Source organism: Fragaria vesca, linkage group LG1 (genome assembly GCF_000184155.1).
Source record: "Fragaria vesca subsp. vesca linkage group LG1, FraVesHawaii_1.0, whole genome shotgun sequence".
NCBI lineage: Eukaryota > Viridiplantae > Streptophyta > Magnoliopsida > Rosales > Rosaceae > Fragaria > Fragaria vesca.
The window spans coordinates 21698145-21720658 of record NC_020491.1 but is presented as its reverse complement, the minus strand read 5'-3'; the positions used below and the strand labels follow the sequence as shown (position 1 = coordinate 21720658).

Sequence of the window (22514 nt, the reverse complement as noted above, 5' to 3'; positions counted from 1 at the left end):
CTACTTTAGACTCGTTTTTCAATCGAATTTTCACATCTCCACCGTATAGTCTTTAGGTACTAATGTATAGATTAGTTATACAAAAATTTCAGCCAATTTGGTTATATTAAGGCACTCAAATTCGATTAAACCAATGGATGAACATAATTCTGTCGAACTTGAACCGTTCATGTTTAATTGTTTATAACAAAAAAACGATTCTGTCGAACTTGAACCGTTCATGTTTATAAAAAAAAAAAAGCAGTTTTGAGTGTGCCATAATGATAACCAAATTGGCTGAAATTTTACAAAGATGATCTATACGTTAGTACTTAAAGACTAGACGGTGGAGATGTGAAAATTCGATTGAAAAGTGAGTCTAAAGTGGAAATCCGCACCGTAAGAATAAATAAGGACCTATATATATCTATATATATATACACAGGGCCCTTCCAACGAGGGATCCCTTTTTTTGACATATATGAGGGATGGGGGATTACACCAACTTTTTGATCACAAAATCACATCTCCACCGTTCAATATGTAGTTCTATATGAGTAGATCACTTCTGCAAATTTTCAGAAATTTTGGTGATCGTTAAGGCATTCAAAACTACGATTTTTAATTATAAGCATGAACGGTTCAGGTCTGGCAGATTTGGTTCGTTCATTGATTTAATCTTGTTCGACATCTTAACGATCACCAAATTGGCTGAAAATTTGCAGAATTGATCTATATATAAGGACCAACAAACTGAACGGTAGAGATTCAAAAATAGAATCGAAAAGTTGGTGTAATCTCCCATCCCTCATATATGTCAAAAAAAGAGATCCCTCGTTGGAAGGGCCCTGTCTATATATATATATATATGTCCGTATATCATCATCATCATCATCCCAATGCTTCTGATGTCTCTTGATCATATTTGCCAATTCTTTTCACTTATTAAATGAAGGTGATCTAATAAATAAAATTGTAGTCTAGAGTTCTTCCTTATTTTGATCAAAGATGCTCACACGGTTCACAGGTATAAGAGTTTATGAAGTACACACAGAAAGGTGCATAGGATTAACAGTCTTTGAAGGGGGTTTGCTACTCTTGGACAAAGAGGAAGAGGGTTTGGAATTTGCAGGCTCAGAGGGTTTAGGGACATTCTTCAGCTTATCTTGGAAGTTGGTCCAAAGTTTGACAATGGGAGGAGTAGAAGAATTAGTATGAATGTCAGCAATGGTCTCAGCTTCATTATCAGCAGCAACATTAATATCTTGAAGGACTGAGAATCTGTATCCCTTAGAAGGGCTTTTAGTCTTATCACCAACTTTTGAATTCTTCTTCTTGTTTCTATAATTCATCAACATCCATGGCCCCATGTCATCCTTAATCATAGTAGGCTGCTCATTGGAAGCATCCATCTCATGAGACATCTCCACATTATCATTAGGAACAACATCATTAGAAGAATTGTTAGGCTCATCAGTTGAAGGACAAGAATTAGAATGACCACAATAGATGGACATTTATCTTTAGAATGACCAAAGCACACACACTCAAAGCAAATCATAGAAATACCCTCATAGATAACACTATAAGCCACCGACTCAACTTCAACAAAAGGCCTTAAGGGTTTACTTAGATCCACCTCAATACAGACTAGCAAATTTACCTCTAGCTTGACCAATAGTGATGGATCAACCTTAACAACATTGCCAAGGATCTTGCTAATTTTCCCAACAGCATATTCGAACCCAGAGAGCCATAGAACCAATAACATCAGTCAGGGCTCCATCTTCGAACAATTAAATCAATAATCCAAGGGCCTCCACACAACATTTCATTCATATCTTCTTCTAGATTAAACTTAACAATGGAATAATCATTAGGCAAATCAATCAGATGCTAACCCCCTTTAGTTTGCCATTTACGTCTCAAACCCTTAAGAACAAAATCAAAGTGTTGGTGGAGTTAGGTTTACCCATGAGCGTGATGATGACAGAACACCTCCTGCCAAAATCCAGCTTATTGTGTACCTTCTCTAAAAACAAAACATTCAGGCCATGCTTGCCTTGAGAATAAGTGCAGGCGCTCTGTGAACTCAAAGTCCTCGGCCATAGTTGAAGTAAAACGATTGACCGGATCCTTCATCATCTATGTATAGCTTGGCAAGGATTGAGGAGGTGGAGCTTGCAAAGCTTCCAGATCTGAAGAGATGTCATTACCAGATTTGGCACGCTTACGTTGGATCATCGGAGATTTCGAAACTCCGCCACTTCCAGAAGGAAGGGCGGAGAAAGTGAAGACCGGCGTCGCACCAGAAATGAAGAGAACGGCAGAGATGGAAAAAAAAAAAAAAGGGGAAGAAAATTGATGACCAATTCACTGCAATGGAGAAGGTTCTAACAAACCAGCAATAGAGTTGCAATCATTCCATCTGTGCTTTTTTCGTGCCGTAATATTTCTTCTCACAAAAGGGGCCTATCTTTGTAGCCATGTTTAGGCCCTTGGGAATATTGCCATAGCTGCAGTCATGGTAGCATATTCCTCGGTGATTCACTTTCACCTTTGGCAGGTTTGCGTTACTTTATATCAAATTTTACCAGAAGTTAATCTTAAATTAAGCTAATGAGATAGAAGTTGATGATGGGAGGAATTTTATGTTTTATGTTGCGACTCTTTTCTGCCAAGCCCTTTAATACAGTTCACGGTGGCTAAACAAAATAGATAACTATTGACTTTTTGGATGGAAAAGGAGGGGAGAATAATCACATGAATATTGGCAATCACATGAAAATAAAAGGAATTGAAGGTAATTACCATTTTCCTGTCAATAGCAAAATTTGAGCAACTATGTTAGCGTTTTAGGGTAAACAAATGACAATATACCGATCCTCTGCAAACTGTATGAGGCAGCGAGTCAACCCAAACTGATCTGAAAGAAAGTATAGCAGTTCCGGCCAACACTGAGAATATATTCCTGGGTTTAGCTAGGACCAGAAGAGGAGCGACTCTTTCTCCTGGATTTCCTGTTCTTCGCCTTTACAGCATCCTTCAGGGTTTTCTCTCCATTTGCTTGTTCTGCAGATGCTTCCCCAAGGGGTGAAGTCTTTAGATTGTTATCTTCAGGAGCATCCTCTGGCTCGGGTTTGCTTGTTGTTTCCTCGCCTTTTGAGTTTTGTTTCTCAATAGGCATTGGCATACCTGCATCCGTATATGACATGAGCTCATCTGTGAACGCAAATGCAAGTAAATAATAGTTTTCTTTGCTACCTAGTTATGACACTAGGCTATGCATAAGTTATATACATACATTAATCTGTATATAATATGCTGCAAGAGCATATTATACTTTTTAACAAATATATCATTTAACTATGCTGACTACACATAATTATCTTCCATAATAATATGCAGGTCATTTGAGGTAATGCAATGTTCCATGACCATCACATTAGCACCAGAATATTGTCATTGTGATATATGTAAAGGGAACAGAGAGCTTCACTGTCTCATTCCATAGAGTTGATTGCTACATCACCTCACCATAAGAGTGCAAAATTTTTGATACATATTTTTTGACATATACACATTACTTTACCATGCATTTTATTTCATCTATGTTGACAGCAATTTTATTTTTAACTCACACAAAGGAGAAACAAAATAGGACAAGGTGTACACTGAGCATGTAACAAACTTTAAACATCCAAACAATAAATGAATTAGTTAAAGAAATAAACACAGAACACAGAAAACTGAAGTACAGTAGCTTCCTAATCCAAGAATATAGAGATGAAATAAGAAACTATCTAATTTCTATTGAAATTGATGCCCAAAGCAGTGCAACACTGCAACTATCCAATTCTCTTCCACAATTGATCCATCTCCATCCCTGTATCCTAATTCCATTTCTTCCACCCTATCCAAAAGATTGCCATTACATGGCCTTTTACATATCACACCGTTTTGATGAGAAGCAGCCCCTGTAGCTCTCTTGCAAATCTTTAGGAGAAAGGGAACTCTAGTAAATACCTATAGGAGGTGGGGGTGGGGGGTGGGTTGGGGTTGAACAAACCTCGCTTTTTACTCTTCACACCATTCCTATTATCCATAGTTATCAAAGCTGTGCGGTTACACTATTCTCCCAGCAATAACAGTCAACTAGGAATAAATTTACATTCTGATTACGTTATTAATACAACAGCAAGTCATCAGACCATTTGTTTCGTTTTTGCTTCTGAAATTTCGACATTAAGGAGGCCCTCTATAGAACAGGACTTATAAGTATGAACGGTCCAGGTTTGGCAGATTTGATCCGTCCATTGATTTAAGCTAGTTCGAGACGTTAACGATCACCAGTATGGCTGAAAATTTGCAGAAGATCTGCTGATATAGACCTAAAAACTAAACGGTCAAGATTGAAAAATGTGATCGAAAAGTTTGTCAAATGCTCAATCCCTCATATAAGTTAAAATAAGGAATCTCTTAGTGGAAGGACCCTGATATATATCAGGTCCAAACATCCTTATTTATTCAAAAGGTACGGATTTTGCCAATAGAACCATTTTTCGGTCATATTTTTTGATCATAACCAACTAGTATCTAGATATATATGTCATGATCATCTCTGCAAAAGTTCAGCTAAATTGGTGATCATTAAGGTATCGAAACTATATGATTACAATGAGCGAACCAAATCTGTTCAACCTGAACCGTTCGTGTAATACACAGTTTTGTATACCTTAATGATTATCAATTTGGCTGAAACTTTGTAGAGATGATCTACTCATATATACCTAAAAGATGAACAGTTGAGATGAGAAAATATGATCGAACAGTAGGTCAATTAAGGAAATCTGTACCTTTTGAATAAATAAGGAGGTTTGTATCTGAAAAGGCCAGTGTGTGTGTGTGTCTATATATATATACAATTTTTCTCAGCTGCGGAACTTTGGTGCGGATTTCCATTTTTGAACCACTTTTCAATCGAATTTCCTCATCTCCACCGTCTAGTATCTAGATAATATTGTGTAGATCATCTCTGCAAAATTTCAGCTAATTTGGTAATCGTTAAGGCCCTCAAACTCAAAAAACAAATGGACGGACTGAATTCTGTCCCGTTCATGTTTATACCAGAAAAACACAATTTTGAGGGCCTTAACGATCACCAAATTGGCTGAAATTTTACAGAGATGATCTACACAATATTATCTAGATACTAGACGGTGGAGATGAGGAAATTCGATCGAAAAGTGGTGCAAAACCATTGGTGCGGACGTCCGCAGCCGAGAAGGGCTGATATATATATATATATATGCACACACATTGACACATATAGGGTGGGGGGGGGGGGGGGGGGGGGTTCGGGAACTGACCAGATCCCAATAGAAATTCTCTTCACAGTTAAGAGTAAAATCAGACACGACATCAAATCTGAGTAAGATAGATTATTTTGAACATAATAATCAAAAGATGGGCAGAAGGTAAACCATCAGTTCAGTTGCTCTTATGAGTGATGTAAATATAGTACCTTGGGACCCTAGAGAAGCTTTCAAGGAATCTGAATCAACACCCATTGAGTAAGGATCCCTGAGGTAAAGAGAAACAAATGCATCTTAACAACCATGTAATTCATCAGTATCTGTAATATATTGGCAATAATAGAATAATCAAGAAATCAGTAAAAAGAAAGACCAAGAAGTAGCGTGGTTCAATAATATCCTATTTTTCTTATATAAATGTTCAATATATATCTACATTTTACTCTTCAGAACTCTAAGATCAAAAAAATTCAAATGAAAAGTTTAATAATATCACAACGATATATAGCCCATAATATTATAGAATAGTTTAGTTTATTGGTTTCACCTCATGTGACGATTTTAATCACTAATTCTGTGTAGTTCCCAGAGAGAATGAGAGAGCCATACATGGGATCAAGAATCGCATTCTTTAAGACAAGAACTGCAAGGGTTAGGACAGAGACATCCAGCCCAACAGGTTTTAAGAATGAGGTTTCTTTATCCGAAGAACTGATTGCAACAGGAGAACCTAGCTTACACCCAGGTGTAGGCAGCTAATTTGGGGCTCTTTTTCTTGTTTCAAGACTCCAAGGCTCTAATGATTGTCTCATATTTCAAACTTACATTTCACTAGAAAATAAATCATTGGACATCAGACCTTAAATTCATTACACTTTTAGACTTCTATTACAACATAGAATGTATAATCAAATGTTCAATTTTACCTCACTTTCTCAAATAAGGTCTACCCTGAGGAAGATGAATAATAGGTCATCCACTTCTACTTCAAGCAAAATAAATTGCTAAATAAATTTGCTATTTCTGTTCTGCTAACAAAAAAAAAAAAAAAAAAAAAAGTAAGAAGGAGGAGACAAAAAGTATGCCAGTGTATGAACACGAGCACTATCAAAACAATCAAAAATCAAAGTCAATAGGAACCAAAAACTCCTGAATGGAATATCAAGCAGACTAAACATTACACTCAGTTACTTAATTATTCATGGGTTGTAAATAGTTTCTCATAGTTCAAACTTCATTGCTCTTTTAAACAAAAAAAATAACACATCAGAACTTGGCTTTGATTGCTCTTTTTTGCTCTTATTACAACATATTGTATACTTGGATTTTAACTTTTACCTGTGTCTCAAATAAAGTCTGCCCTGATAAGATGTATAATAGCTCAGACACTTTTTCTACTTCAAGCATAATCGATTGCTAATAAATATGCTATTATGGTTCTTCTAAGACAATGAGTGAACTATAAAAACCCAAAAACAAAAAACAAAACAAGAGCAAAAAAGACCAGTATACCAAGTACCAACACAAGGACTATCAAAACAATCAAAATTCAAAATCTGTAGAACCAAAAACAAGAGTGCATAACTGGCAAACATTACACTCAATTACTGATATTAAGGGAGATGCAAGGTCCTAAAGAACCAATACCAACTTGAGGGCCCCCCAATAAAATTCTTGGTATCCGCATTACTCCTGTTAATTTGTGTGTTGTCTGACGATATAGTTTCACTTTCAACACCACCACTTTGATAAGCAATGCCTTCCTCCGGCACCTGCTTTAGTCTCTCCACATGATGCCCTGAAAATTCATCAACTCCCATCTCAACAGAAGAGTTCTGTTTCAACCCTAGGTTAGAACCACCTCTATCTACATCCATTGGGACAGAAGAAGAATGACGCTTGATCTTCAGTAATGCTCTTTGTGTGTTATGTGAATCAACCTACATTTGACCACAAGAGAAAGCAAAAGAAATGAAAATCATTGTATTTCTTGTAGAAAGAAATAAGAATGCCGCTCAAACATGATGAGACTAATTAAGACAATTAAATAAAGCTTTTCCACATAATCAAAATACGAGTGGTACATCTATTGGTGCATGAAATCCAAACTAAACCTAAACCCTAAAATAGGTTGCTTGGGACTGGTGCTCACCCCTACTTATATTTGAAATTCCCCGATCCAAACATACACATTTATATATTCTGGGTTTTTTAACAGCCTTGGCAAAATAACATTAAGGACAGAGGGGACTTATATGTTATCAACAGACACTAGTCTGACATTCTTCTTCAACTGTCAAACAGATTTGGGATACAAGTTCATTGTGCTTCTAAAAATTATTTTGAAAGCTTACCATCTGTTTCAGGAGAAAAGGGAACTCAATTACGAAAAATCTATTTCATAAAGCCGACATCTCACCTCTTTCTTTATCATATCTGAGATGGCACCAGCCTTGGCAGCAGCAATTCGCAAACATTGCATTATAACACCCTGCAAGATGCCCTCCCCTCCAGCCTTTTGAATGGCACAAACATCACCGTTAGAGTTAAGTGTAGCGGTCATTCGTCCCCCCATAACAGCCTCTTCATGGTGGGTCGGATCAATAACCTAGGAGCATCAGATTCATCATCACAGCTAAGAGGTGCGCAAATATACATTCCTCAGACATACATAATGGTTTTGTTTTTAACAGATGAAATTGCTTACCACACTGCTCTCGTAACTGAAGAATCCAAAAGTTACTGCAATAGGAAGATGATGTATTATTAGATGAAGCGGCTCTCTCTCCTCGGGTGGATGTATGATGACTTCCTGACCGTTTTCTCCCCCCAATGAGCACTCGGGCCTCCGAAACGTCAACAAACCGGCCAGTGCAGCAATATTAGCAGCATCAATGAGATTCCTGCCACATTTTATTTCCATAAAGTTGCGATTGAATGTCCTAATTCAACAAAAAAACAAAACAAAGAGAGCTCACCCTCCGTTATCAAGAATGTGGAGATCAACACGAACAGCCCATACTAATTTGGCAGAGAGAATACAGAGCGACTCCGTATCAACTGCCCGGCTCTCCCTGAGACCGCGGTCAATAACGCGGCCGAGCTCGACGGCGTACTCGGCGGGGCGGCCAGGCTCGAAGGAAGGGTCGGCCATGGGAGAGAACTCGGTGAAGATGGAGAGAGTGCCTTCATTGGGCCTGTCGCGGTAGGGCTGGACGAGCTGGGCGGTGACGAAGGCCATTACATGAGTCTGGCCGAGGTGCACCTCCGCGGAGCCGTCGTCTTTCCCGAACTTGATATCGACGGTGCGGTAGTCGAACGGACGGCGGCCGTCGATTCGGAGTCCCGACTCTAGTGCCGTCTCGATGAACTTCTTCTCGTTCACCGTCATCCGCCATGTATTCGCCAGCCTCTGCTCCATTGCTTTCTCTTGGCACCAGGGTTTTGTTTTGTTTTGTTTTTCGTTGCTAGGGTTTTAGGAGACCCCAACGACGTCGTCTTGCTCTATAAATAAGCTTTACGATGGTCTTTTCTTATACAAGGAAGTGCGGTAAAACCGAAGCGAGATGATGGCGGACAAGCATCGTGCTCTCACATTTCTCGGACTCGGAGCTCTGCTGGGCTCCGTCTCCACCATTCTTCTGCTCAAGCTTCTACCGAGGCCAGTACTCACTTTCCTTCATTTTTTTTTTCTTTTAGGGTTTAGGGTTTAGGCTCAGCTTCTGTGTTCGTAGGAAAGAAATCTAGACTATTTAGGGTTGATTTTAAATGATGTTTTGCTTTTGCAGAAGGATTGCAAGCCGTTGTGATAAAAAGGCTCTCCAAATGCTTGGTAAGTTACCAAACCTTATCGTCGCCTCGTTGTTACCTATTACTATTTAGTGGCCAATACAATACTTCTTTCAACACTATCTCGTGGATGTATCAGAAATTGTTTACAGTACAGTAGAGAATATGTAAACATTTGTATTTTCATAGATTCTTATTTCATACTACATATTTCCCGAGATAAAGGCTGCCCTGTTCGGTTTGTGAAGTGTATTATTATAAGATCATATTAATTTTAATGCTTGGATGCTTTTCGACACCTACCTGGACTCGCACCTTGTTTTCATATGCTGCCATACACTCCATAGCTGATTGAGCTTATACCAGCATTTGTAAATCCTGTTTCAGTGATTAATACTAAACAGGACTTTGTGATGCAGGAACATATGTATAGTCAACACATGAGCTAGTGAACCATTACTTTAAGTAGCTGTGTGTCTGGAGCAGGGAGTTCCTTTGAATAGGAATAAAACTCTGTTTATTGGCCATCTCAACTAAGTGTAACCTCAATTAAAACTTGAGTTATAGCCAACTTAATTAACTAAGAGATAAAACCATGTAGTGGATAGGAATCTGTTAGAGGTACAAATCTACACAGAACTTGAGGAACTTAACCTTGCTATATGGACCTTACTGTAAACAAAATTAGATCTGCATATTGCCTCTTTCAGTATGAATCAACGTCCCCTTCCTTAGAAGCCAGCCTAAGCATATACAACCAGAGCCGGATATATTTTAGTCTAAAAATGGCTGCTGAGTTGCCACAGTCATGGATAATTGGATTCTATTTGTGATCGTCCACATGTCCCTAAGCTTTTTGTATTAATGTTTGTTCTTTTATTTTATATTTTGTTTTGTCATAGATATTAAGGGTAATGGGTTGGCATCTGAGACACCTACGAATTGCAGTGCAGTTACTGGGAGTGGAAATAGCAAGTTAGCTGGTGTAGACCTTCTAAATGATGAGATAGTCTCTGAACAACTAACAAGGTATATAACAATTAATGAAATTTTTTTGTTATTTCTGTTGAGGCAGAACTACTAACTGTAGAGTAGAGAATATATGTACATACAGAATTATTTCTGATCTGTGCCTGCAAAGCATTTGTTTTAGACATTCTCCTTCTTTAGTTTTACTACATGGTTAATCTGGTTACTTTTATATAATCTTCCCCTCGGACTTGGTAAATACTTATTCCTATCTTTTGGCTTCAAAGATATCAAATTCCTTATTCTATTGGTACAACTTACATGTGACTTACTGAGATTTATTTTAACCCTGTAGTGTCTACAGGACTTTTTCCAATGTCTTGCTCAATCTAATCATTCAAAACCTGTGGGACTGATGATGGTCTCCATAGCACTATTTCTTTAACATTAAAACAAAATTACAATAATGCAATCAGAAATACTTAAATAACCATAGATCTTTAGTTACTCTCCAGAAACATGAAAATGCTGGATCAATTACCTAAGAACGATCTACATTAGGGCCGCCTTGGTATTCTGTCCAATAAGCTTATTAAGCCTGCACATACTAGGAAGATGGAACAGTGAACTCTGAACAATATTACAGATGCTCTTCTTAATGTGAATTTTCAGGTAATGTGCTACTAAATACGCATAAGATTGTGCATGGAAGATCCATGCAATGAGAATTTGTTAAAAGTTTTTTGCAGGTTTATGAATTGTTTTTTTTTTTCCCATTGAAGTGTACGAGGCACTACTTGAGAAGTTTTTCAGAGAATGTCTTTGGTGAGGAGTCTGATGTTTATCTTATATGCACCTATTGCTTATGTGAAATGGGGATTCCCAGAGAGTGGGTGGGGATTGAGTTGCAGTTTTGGAAAGATACTTCTAAAGTGGGGTATAGGTACTGGAAGAAGTGAAAGGGTTGGGTATTGGAAGGAGAATTGGGTTAAAAAATACATTTGCACAATTCTTTTCCAGTTGTGTAGATGTTCAACCATTCAAAATGTTCTGTTGCTATGTACACAAAAACTTTTTTTTTCCCTTTAAGTAGGGATGTTGGTTTGAAGTTTTGGAGTTTCCTTCATCATTTTGCACTCCTTTAACATGCCATCTTGTTTTGCTAAACTAGATAAAGTTGGAAGTTGGAGTTATAAGAGGTGTTCTCCTGTAGTTATGCAAGGATGTGAGGCCCAATTTTTTTATTTTTTATTTTTTTTTGTGTGTCCTTGGTAAGGAGTACTAGTTCAAGTACTGCCTATGTTAACACTGGTGATGTGGTTAAACCCCTCTGTCCTCCATGTGCCACCAACCAGCCCTGACGTGTGGTAGAACCTCACCTTACCTTTCCAGATAAATGTGATTCACATTCTCTCAATTCAATTTGCACATGATACAGTTAGAAGAAAAGCAACAGTTTGGCCTTGTTCGCTGAAGCAGGCAAATACTTACATTTCGTGCACACCACCGAATTAAAAAGTAAAAACCTTGACCTTAGGTGGAAAGTTATCATCCAGATAGTTCTTTGTGGGAGAGTTACTTGATCAATTATGAATTTCTGAAAGGACTTGCCAATTGTTTGTTATTTTCTCATAAAAAGTAACCTTTGACACACAAATCAAGTGTAGCTGGAGGCTACTTGAATGAGACATACCACAGAAAATATAATTAGTATGCTAAAAACAACAGTGATACACATCTTTTTTTTTGTTTTTGTTTTTTTTCCTAAGGTCTATTATCAACATAGTAAAACCTACTTTGATTTTTAGGATCGAGATGAAAAGATAAGCTATACACACATATTGTCTAATCTAAATTGATTATATTCATCATGACATTTTGTATAGTATCTACTTGAACCTCTGCTTCATCATGGGGGTTTTATGCTGTAACATAAGGTTGATGGACTGGGCTGGCATATTACAAACTTCCATCTTATTTGGTATAATGTTGTATTTGGTTGACACATTCATATCTTTTATCTTTCTGGTATCTTAGGAACATTCAATTCTTTGGAGTTGAATCTCAACAAAAAGTGACTGCTTCCTATGTTGTGGTCATTGGTCTCGGAGGAGTTGGAAGTCATGCTGCATCAATGCTTTTGCGGTCGGGGGTTGGCAGGCTTCTCCTCGTGGACTTTGATCAGGTATCTCTGTGTATTACTTTGGTTTGTCCTTTTACTTTTTCCTAGAATATAAACATTGTCAAGTTCCTACTATATTGTAATAGGGTTCCTAACTTGTAACAAACCTGAGTATACTAAAACTATTTGGGTTCTCCCTTTTCCCAACTATGCACAAAGCTTGAATTTTAATTTGCCCCTATGCTGATTAGGGAAGTGATTGTGTTGGATTGTCGACATAAAAATTAATGTTGCATGTCAACTCCAACAAAGGATTTGTGTCTTAACTACTTTCTTAGTTCTGAGATTTCTCTATACTGAGCAAAGCCATGATACTTGTTAGACACTAATAATGATACGTGTTAGACAACAACGTTAACACCTATGCTGCTAAGTTTGACATGAACAAACAAAATAAATGGGTATATAACAACTGTTTCTACCTTTTTTGATGATCTTATTGTGAAATGTTGTTGAATTGAATTCACTTTTGAAAGTTGTTATATAGTTGTTGACAACCTCATACTGATGTTAACAATGATATTAATCATATTATAGACTATCCCAATGCTGCTCCAGCTTGAAGAAACATAAGAAGTATTTCTTTGTTTTTTTTTTTTTTTTTTTTTTTTTTTTTTTTTTTTGTCTTTTAATATTACTGTGTGAAGCCCACTATTTGTAAGTGTGATTTGACAACATACACCAATATCGTAGAGTTGTTACCATCTATTGTTTCAGTACACTATTCTTTACCGTTCTCCGTCTCTTCAAATCTTGTAACTTCAAGTCAAAGTCTAACTGACATCTCTAGGCATATGCTGATTGCATGTGTAGGTATCAGTCTCATCACTTAATCGACATGCTGTTGCAACAAGAGCTGACGTTGGTATCCCAAAAGCCCAGTGTCTAAAAGATCATTTCTTGTCTATCTTCCCAGAGTGTCACATAGAAGCAAAGGTCCTGTTATACAATGTATCGTCTGAGGAAGAGATTCTTTCCGGTCATCCTGATTTTGTTTTGGACTGCATCGACAACATTGATACAAAGGTACCGCTCTGCCTGATATTGTGTTTTCTGAAACATTTTAGGTTAGCCCATTTTTATATCAAGTTCAACTGAAACAGATAGATATCTCAAATCTTCTGTTTGGTCTTTCATTTCTTATACACCTTGATTTATTCAATAGCTTAATTTGGAATACCCATTGGTTAGTTTGATGTTGTGTATGCAATTTGTTGGTAATATATCCTAAAGTGGAAATTAATGCCTTGTGCTACAAGATATAATGTCTTGGGCCTCTTTACCATTGCCAAATTGCATTGGGTGCTCTAACCTTCTTCATGTTATTGTATGAGTTTCATGTCTTAGTTCCAATGTTAGGCCTTCTAAACCCCTCGTCACCCTATATAAGTCATGGATGTGTTTAGGCTCAACTCATGCCACACATCTGTAATGGAAGCCTTGCTTACGTTATTCAATAGCTGGCCTCTGAACCCATGCCTATTGGTCTTGGGTCTAACTTAAGTTCAATAGTTTGATGTTCTATTTTTAAGTTCTTTAAAGTAAGTCCCAAAATGGGAACTAACCCCGTGCTTTACAATATATAATGTACTGGGCCTCTCCACCAGTGCCAATTTGTTTTGAGTTGGTACTATAACTTCATGGTTTATTATAGTAGCCCCATGTTTAGTTGAGTGCTGCTCATGTATGCTCCACGTCACCCTATATGGCATGCTCATCTTTTTGGGCTCAACTATGCCACAATAGAGGAGGTTCTGAACTGTGAGTATATCTTCTATTTGGTAATGTAAGCGTCAGTTACAGTTTTTAATATATGGGCTGCTCCAAACATGCCAATTGGTTTTGGGTCTAACATAAGTTTATAACTTCACCAAGCACTCAGTATCTAATACCATAACATGTTTACGTCATCATCAGTAATGAAATTATGGAAACACATTTGAACTTGGGCCCTCCTTGGGGATGAAAATTATGACTGCTAATAGCTCATGTAACCTGGTGACATGCAGATCTTATTAGCTATACATTGCAAACAAATTCTTAGTCACAGTCAAAACAAATGTGAAAGATGTCATCCCTTCCATTGGAATACTATGCAATTAAATATGCATGCATGCTTGACTTGACATACAAACACAACCAACATGCAGGTGCTAAAAATTTCACTTACGAGATTTGATTAAAGTAACAAACTGGTGACAGATAATTAATGTACAGCTAGCTGTGGCATTATAGTATTTTTTTTTCACATCTTGTGCTGTCTCTATTAGAGAGGACTGTTTGTTTCCAGGATAGAGCTGCATCTAAAACTAATGCAATCTCTGCTGTATTTGTTCTATAAATGACAAGGTTTTAGCAAACCCAGAAGTACTGTTTTTTGTTAACACTATCATTAAAAACTATTTATCCATACTATTGTGAACTGAAATGTATTTTCAATTTTGCGATTTTTTTTATGTAACAGGTGGCTCTTCTTGCGGCATGTGTACATAGGGGTTTAAAGATCCTATCAGCCACAGGAGCTGGTGCTAGAGCTGACCCGACAAGAATACGCATCGCTGATTTAAGACAGTCAACAAATGACCCATTATCTCGAGCTGTAATTATCTTGGTCTTTTATTTTGACAGTTTTTCTTTATAGTGGATACTTTTAGTATATAATATTTCATTTCATGCAGTAAAAAGTTTTTACTATTTATCTGTATTTCTCAAGAGCTGTGAATAGCCTTGGTAGTCAAGGAACGGTGAGTTGCCCTGAGATGAGACGCAATTATATAATATTTTTCCTTTAATATTTCTGATTCGTCTGTTGATCCTAGATGGATACCCTTTCAACTTGTAAATCATATGTTTTATACCAAAAATTCCCATGTTAGGATAATGTTCTTTAGTCAACCGTTCTAGTTTCTTGTGTTACCAGATTGTCAACTTGTACCTAGTGATAAAAGAATCCACCTCATCAAACATTGAGTAATATTTGGCTAGAGGATCAGAGTTTAACAACCTACTTTTTCTTCCAAAAGTGATAGCTGAAGTAATTTCTGGATTTTCTAGGCCTTGCTATAAATACCATCGATCTTCTCAGCACATTACCGAACCACATATTCAATTATAGTTTACCTTACTCCCAATGGTCTAGATTGCCAGATTGCCTTCACAAGACTTTACTTTGCATGTCTGTATGTATATTTATATATTTGCATAGAGGGATTACAGACTGATCCTCCTCTAATAGGGTGTGGGAAAGTATGTGAATATTTCTTGACTATTGCTGATCACTTGCATCAACAAAGCTTGATTTTGCAGAATGAGTTTAAACTTTCCTTTTTGTTCACAATATAGTTTGGATAATTTTTCTGTCATTTATTTTATTCCTTACCGAATTTTTAATTCCCAGGTGAGACACCGTTTAAAGAGAGAGTATGGCATTGAAGGTGGCATACCTGTTGTCTTCTCATTGGAGAAACCTAAGGCAAAGCTTCTTCCATTCAAAGGACCAAGTGGAGAAGAAGAAAATCCTTCAGATTACCAGGTATGGGTATTCTTTGTTTAATGTCAGCTGAGTGTTTTGGTGCTGTTGTTTTCCTGCTTGAAAGTTGAGTCCTTGTACACACATACTATTTTTAATTATTGGTTTCTCTGAAAAAGAAAATTTAATTGTTATACAGATTTCCATGCATTTTAAAAATCTTTGTGCAGTGCATTTTAATATTATAAAAAAGATTTCTGCATGGTAAATTGGTAATCTGTATTATAAGTATATGGAGCTTCATAGTAGTTAATTTTTGCTCACCTTTACTTTTCCTGTTAATTTTTTATTTTTTTTGGTTTGACACACGTCTTACCATGATGTCAGATACTACCAGGGTTTAGGGTTCGCATAATACCTGTCCTTGGTACCATTCCTGCAATATTTGGACAAGTCATGGCCTCCTATGTGTTAACACAACTTGCAGAATTGCAAGTTCAACCGGAACCTGTGATAAACTTGGACATTGACCATTACAGAATGCTTCACCAACGCCTTATTGAGCATGAGGAATCATTGTATGGCACTGCTATGCATGTCCAGGTTTGTAAATGTCTCCTTATTGATCCACAGTTCTTCAGATTACTTGTCTTTTTTTTTTTCTTTTTCTTTTTTTGAAAAGAAGCAGCTTTTTATTGAAAGAACAAGAAAATTAAAACTAGGCAGACTTGGAGTCCGCTTTAAAGAGCTGAAGAGTGCAGCTAGAACTAGAGGGTTTGCAGCTCAACTGTTATTAGGGGTTTATACTACAGCTGCTTGCCGGTTAAGAATAATGGAATAAAAATTATAATCCTTAAAATTCTTATAAGTAAAAGCCCATAAAGATGCCCAGAACTTAACTCTCTCCCAAAGGTCTGCCTTCTCTACCCCGTCATAGCTGTCAAATAATGTTCTATTTCTTTCCATCCACACCACCCAAACTACTGCTAGCACCCCACAACCACAAAGAATTCGGACCTTTTTCCCTTTACCAAAAGCTAGAGGATTTTGTTGTTGCAAGTCACTCCTCTCTAATGGAGTTGACCAGTCCACTCCTGCCTCCCTGAATAACTTCTTCCATAAGAAGTTTGCCACTTCACAATGCACAAAGACATGATCAACACTTTCTCCTTGAACTTTGCATAAAATGCATCAGTGAGAAGAAAAACAACATCCTGGTCTTCTTTGAGGAACATCACATGTATTCGTCCTCCCGTGTGCGACAAGCCAACCAAATATCTTCACCTTAGTAGGGGCCTTGACATTCCAAATAAACTTTGCAGGAGCAAATATTGGTTCTTTGTGGAACTTTTAAGTTATGTTATGGTTTCTATTGAATACTAACGGGATGGTAAGATTTTTGTTATAAACTGCTTTATGTGTACTTTTTTTTAATGAAATGGAACTTCATTGAAATAAACAGAATACATCAAGTTGGGGTTACAGTCTCAACAGAGACCCCCAAAACTTAAACTATCTAGATACCATGAACCAAGTCAAGTAGCCACTGAGGGCCAAAATCCTTACAATACATAGCTTGTGGCAAAGTTAGCGCAGATCTGGCAAGTCTGTGAGGCACATTATTCAACCTTATCTCATCGTAATTCTGACTGCATCAACAACTCCAATTTCGCTGAAATCCCAGCCATGAACACCAAGACTATTCTTATTAAGAGCATCACCCTTCACCATGACTCTTGTTACTCCTAGTTGTCTACAATAATTAAGTCTGTGCCAGAGTGCAAGAGCTTCTGTATCTGGTGGTGTTTCAAAAAGGAAAAGGAAGTGGGATGGAGAGAGCACCCAATTATTTCTGACATATACAACAGAACCGCACCCAGGCCAACTTTTCCATTCTCTTTATCAACCGCGCCATCAAAAAATAAAACTGTGCAGTAACTATCACTAACCTGTGCTTCTCATCTTTCTACTGTAGTACTGCTTATGTTGTTACATGTTGTAACCTTTGAGAACACCAATTGCCAATCCATACAGCGCTGCACAATTTGCATAGGTTCCAGGCCTGGTTTTCCATGAAGAACATCATTTCAATAATTCCAAATCCACCAACTAATCATAATGAACAGCTCCACTGTTTAGAAGGTTGTTTTAAAAACAAAAATGTAAAAACGATTCATGTGTAATTGGGTTCTGGAGCTGATAGAATTGAAGTTTCTCCAATTAACTTGGCAATAAATTAGTACTGCTAGTGATGCAGTATACTTACTGCCAAGACACCAGGACCAACAAACTCTCAAGCTTATGGCTTTAAACACACACAAAACACTTCGAATTAGGAATCACTCCCTGGGTTCTCACCAAATCTAGGCTTCTCACCCACGTCAATCCCATCACGGGAAAACTCAGAAACACTGATAAATTATTCACAAAACATAACATACTTGGGTATTAGGCCCTTAAACTTATTTATAAATGAGCAGATCACTTACATTAACTAGCATTAAAGACTCATCATGACTCTTAAATTTCTAAAGCTGAAACATAAAAGACCTAATAAAAGAAATCTTAAAACTTCTGATCTGAAATGGAAAGCTGAAAAGACAAAAGCCAGAAATTGGAGAGGACACAAAACTTAGGGACTTCTAGAACCATACTCAGATTTCCCTCCAAGCTGCAAATATTATACCGAGAGCAAGTAATCAGGGCATATGGAAAGGGAATGATTAGGTGCTCTCTTTTTCCACTTCTCTCGCTCATAAACCTTTAAAGGTTTGACTGTGATGCCCTCATCAGCTAGCTACCTACGGATATAATAGCATGATGGGAAATTTAGAGAGTTCCGCTGAATAATTTCTAAGAAACAGCTGTCTTACACTGGGTAATTCTTGAAGTGAAACCCCGCACAACTATGTGCAAGTGTAACTAATTTGGCTTCAACCAAAGGAGAGAGAATCATTCTGTCTGATCATCTCTTATGGAGTTGGACTAAATTGATAACTACAAGTGGAGAATAAATCAAAGGTTTCACTTGACTACAAACTGGCTTATGGTAATCAAACTTCCTCGCACCTTGCACATTGGTATGGAGCGTGGATTTTTAGTTCTGGAATTTCAGTATACCTTGGAAGTATTTGTAAATTACCAAGAAAACTGTTTTGCTTGTCAACCACAAATAGATGTCTGATTCTTCAGTTTTGTTTTCTAATTCTTTTATTTTTTGTTTTTATATTTTTTTATCCTATGGACTCATGTTAACTCCTGAACTGCTATGTTATGGGTTGTCATTTTTCCAGGTAGATGTTGAAGAAGTGATGTATGTTGCAAAAGAATTATGGCATGGAAGAAGTGCTAGAGAGCCATCGGCTAAAGATGTAGGACGTAGCATGTGGCGATCGGTGAATGAATTAATGCTTGTGAGGTATGGATTTGCTTTTGTAAATACCATTGACCAGACAGCATGTGATATATTGTTGTTAGAATCACATAAAGCAATACGTGTTGTGAAAATATAAACCTGCTAATACCTTTCTTTCTTTGAAGCAAAAATCTGTGATTATGTATCTGTCTATAAGCTTTACGAGGAAGCTCGAGACAATGAAAGAACTCCACTCCTTGAAAATGACAATCTCGATAACTTGTGTGCAATTCCTAGGAGTAGCCGTGTAGAATATTTTAATAGCTGATTAAGTTGTTTTGTTAATAGCTGATTAGCTGATTAACCAACCAAAATAATAATAATAATGAGGGACCTGGCACATACACACACATGGGGAAGTGTGGTGCTCACCAGTTCCCTTGGATATGCCTCACACATGGTTTGCTAACTCTATGTGTGTGTGTGTTTGCGCAACTTAAATTGCACAGGAAAGTATAGTTTGGTCATTACATGAAAAACTGGGTGAATATAGAAAGGAACATCGACTGGATACGAATATGTTACTCGGCACCCCTGCAGGCAGGATACATTGCAACAGGACAGTCATAACCTATATATGTTCTGACATGCGATAGGATCCTGTCTCATTATCTTACCAAATTATTTTATACAGTAAACTTGAATGTGTTTTCTGTAACATTTCAAACATTAATAACTCTGCCATAAAAGCTGTGAGACATATGTTCAAGGTTAAATATGAGATATGTGTTCAAGATTATAAATTATGAGATAGACCCATTTGAGTTGGTTAGTTGTCTTCAGTTTTTTGGACCAAGCTCAGGCAATCAGTGTAAAATAAATGAATAAACTTAGAGAAAGCTTGACTAACTATCACAATAAGGAAACATTGATTATACTTGATCAAGATGAACAAATTTATCGTATTACAGCATTTAGTCATGTGTTAGAAAGCACGGCTTCGACCTCTGCACTCATCAATAATCATGTCTAGGGAGTCAAAATGGATCTATCAATCACTTATGAATCTATGATGAACTTCTTATCATTTCATTCCAGGTGGGATCGGGAAAAGCCAGCATCTGTGTTCAATTTAATTCTCTTGAAATTTAAAGAGGTATGCAAGAGTTTATCAGCTTTAACATATTGGGTTGTGGTCTTCGGTTCAGTTATTTATTGATCAACTTTGGTGTTTATCAATCTATTTCTATTCATGGAAATTTTCATAGTTTAGTTCTAGAATTAACTCAATTAAGCGTGATATATGTTTTGCATCTAAATATTATGAGCGCTGTCAAAGTAAATTAATTATTTGCAGGTAAGTTAAAGTTGATTTGGTTTCCCCTAGGCTTTCGGGAATTAAATTTATAACACCTAGTCTTATAAAACTTGATACGCATTTACAACAGTTCTCCTGATATATGCTCTGAATCATTCCCATTTATCCGTGTTTAGCAACTGTTGCCAAAAAGAAAGAATAGAAAACCATCAATGCTATTGTTCTTTCCCGGTGGTGCATTTGTTGAGTCGATGACATCTTCTGTGACAATTCAAGTGTGAGTGTGTTTCCTATCATGTAACCCTCGCATGTTCGCTGAAGGATGGTTTTGTATCTTTCTCGTACCCATAGCATCAGATAAATCTGCCAGCAATCCTTCGACTATTTTGACATAGGATAGCCATCTGTATGGTAATGTGTTTAGCACATTTGTTATTTGTTTATTCTTTTGTTTCCTTACACTATCTGCTGTTCCTTTCAGGCAGATGAACATGAATCCAGCAGTCTTGAAGATATAAAAGAAGGAGAACCAGAATTTTTCGCTCGAGTCACATCTATTCTGAAGCGAGCCAAACTAGAATTTGGCTTGTAAGAAACTAGGTAGTTGTTTTTACTTTTTTCTTTTCCCAGAGCTTCATTTAGAGGGATAGCGAAATTCACCGTATTCACCATTTTGGAATTTCTATAGTTATCAAGGAAGAAACAGTACTCTTATAGTATCATGAGTCATGACATTAAACTCCTATATTCATAACCTGAACCAAAAGCCTAGGTCCCAAGTTATCGGACACCAGATTTCTCAAACTCCAGTGTTGACTGAATCCAAGATATGTTAGAGGCTAGAGCCAACTCCAGTCGTGTCCCCGCACTACTTTCTGTCACTACGAAACAGACTCTAGCCTCTAACATATCAAAACATAAAGACGCAAGACCAAGGTTAATATGGTCATCCTTGGTAAGGAACATCCTCAAACTACCCTCCATTCGGGACTGCCCAACAAATTCAACATAGACTTCTCTCCACAAATCGCAGAGCAGTCCCCACTAATTCACTAATTGGATAAAGATTTTCCCCGGTCACATGTTTTGACTGACTAGGCAGACTATCACACACTTTTGATTTTGAATTTTGAATTTTTGATTGCTTTAACAGTGATATTGACTGGTTTGAGGCAATTTAACTGATTTACTGATGTGTCTTAGTAAGATATAGAATGTTATGGATGTAAAAATGGGGTAAAGGATTATGTGAAGAAAATGTCAAATCGCACGGACTAGAATTATTTGGAAAAACAATTATCTGGGTTTGATTTGCAAAATGAACACGCAGTTAGGGGAATGTCCGGACGGATTCGACAATCGCCCTCTGACGCTCAAGTTAGACATTTTGCGGATAATCTGGAATGGAGAAGTTGAGTTTTTGTTACCTTAAGAATGAGACGAGATGTCACATCCCGACCCTTATATTTTTACCTTATTTACTAGCGTGATGATAATAAGAATTTTACCGTCTTGATCATGAGTAAATAGTTTAATTGGTCCCTAGAGGGGTTTCGGGGACGATTATGTGCGGAGGATTATTCGTATGAGGAAAATACGACGACGGTAAAAATGGTAATTTTAGCTAGTAAAAGGTAATTTTTATTCGGGGTGTTTTTATTTTGGAAGTTTGGGTTAAAAGGGAGTGTTGGGTCGGTTGGGCCAAGCCCAACCCATTTCTTCTTCTTTTCTCTTCTCCCTCTCTCCCGATTCTCTCCTCCCACCCGATTTTCTTCTCTCTACACCCAGAAGAATTCCGGCCGTCCTCCCGCCGCCGTCCGACCTCCGTTCGCCGCCGGACCGGTCCCGTTCGGTCGGTCTCCCTCCCAGCAACATTTCTAGACCGGTGAGAGGAGCCCTAGCGCCGCCGTGAGTGAGCGGTGCCGCCCGAAAGAACCGACTGCCCCGAGCTTCCCTTCGCCGGAACTTCCTCCTCCGGCCACCAATCCGGGCAAGCTTGGTACGGTTTTGTAGCCCTCCTCCCGTGCAACAACCCCTCCAAACAGCTCCCTCCCTCTTGAGCTAGGTAAGGAGAAATGTGGAGTTGAAATTTCTAGGCTTTTAAGTTATTTTCGTTCGATTAGCCTAGTTAGGCTTGG

General features: G+C 37.6%; 3 protein-coding genes across 3 annotated transcripts in view; 2 read left to right on the top strand and 1 right to left on the bottom strand.

The window, feature by feature from the left end:
* The window catches only part of LOC101300855 (histone-lysine N-methyltransferase ASHH3-like), an 8026-nt gene extending 5343 nt beyond the window's left edge, over window positions 1-2683 (top strand). The window contains exon 13 of the mRNA XM_004288552.1: window positions 1007-2683. The gene's annotated coding sequence lies outside the window, so the exon portion shown is untranslated. The remainder of the gene's footprint in view (window positions 1-1006) is intronic.
* On the bottom strand, window positions 1019-8755 carry LOC101302011 (exosome complex component rrp45-like). The gene is made up of 6 exons (XM_004288555.1): window positions 8273-8755; window positions 8002-8197; window positions 7714-7902; window positions 6942-7234; window positions 5504-5562; window positions 1019-3174 (listed from the first exon to the last, which is right to left on the bottom strand). The coding sequence occupies exons 1-6, from the start codon at window positions 8713-8715 to the stop codon at window positions 2957-2959; spliced, it is 1398 nt and encodes a 465-aa protein (XP_004288603.1). The 5' UTR covers window positions 8716-8755; the 3' UTR covers window positions 1019-2956.
* A 76-nt stretch (window positions 8756-8831) lies between these two features.
* On the top strand, window positions 8832-21134 carry LOC101298366 (uncharacterized protein C1A6.10-like). The gene is made up of 11 exons (XM_004288543.1): window positions 8832-8955; window positions 9083-9126; window positions 9986-10112; window positions 12090-12237; window positions 13048-13260; window positions 14699-14833; window positions 15632-15766; window positions 16091-16306; window positions 18997-19121; window positions 20157-20214; window positions 20858-21134. Exons 1-11 carry the CDS (start codon window positions 8861-8863, stop codon window positions 20966-20968), a joined length of 1407 nt encoding a protein of 468 aa, XP_004288591.1. The 5' UTR covers window positions 8832-8860; the 3' UTR covers window positions 20969-21134.
* Window positions 21135-22514: the final 1380 nt, after the last annotated feature.

Coding starts and splice junctions, on each gene's coding strand:
- LOC101302011 (XM_004288555.1), bottom strand. CDS start 8,715: ATGGAGCAGAGGCTGGCGAATACATGGCGGATGACGGTGAACGAGAAG. Junction 5,563..6,941: donor ATTGGGGGGCCCTCAAGTTG/GTATTGGTTCTT, acceptor TCTTTACCTCAG/GGATCCTTACTCAATGGGTG. Junction 3,175..5,503: donor AGCTTCTCTAGGGTCCCAAG/GTACTATATTTA, acceptor ATACGGATGCAG/GTATGCCAATGCCTATTGAG.
- LOC101298366 (XM_004288543.1), top strand. CDS start 8,861: ATGATGGCGGACAAGCATCGTGCTCTCACATTTCTCGGACTCGGAGCT. Junction 10,113..12,089: donor GTCTCTGAACAACTAACAAG/GTATATAACAAT, acceptor CTGGTATCTTAG/GAACATTCAATTCTTTGGAG. Junction 20,215..20,857: donor TTCTCTTGAAATTTAAAGAG/GTATGCAAGAGT, acceptor TGTTCCTTTCAG/GCAGATGAACATGAATCCAG.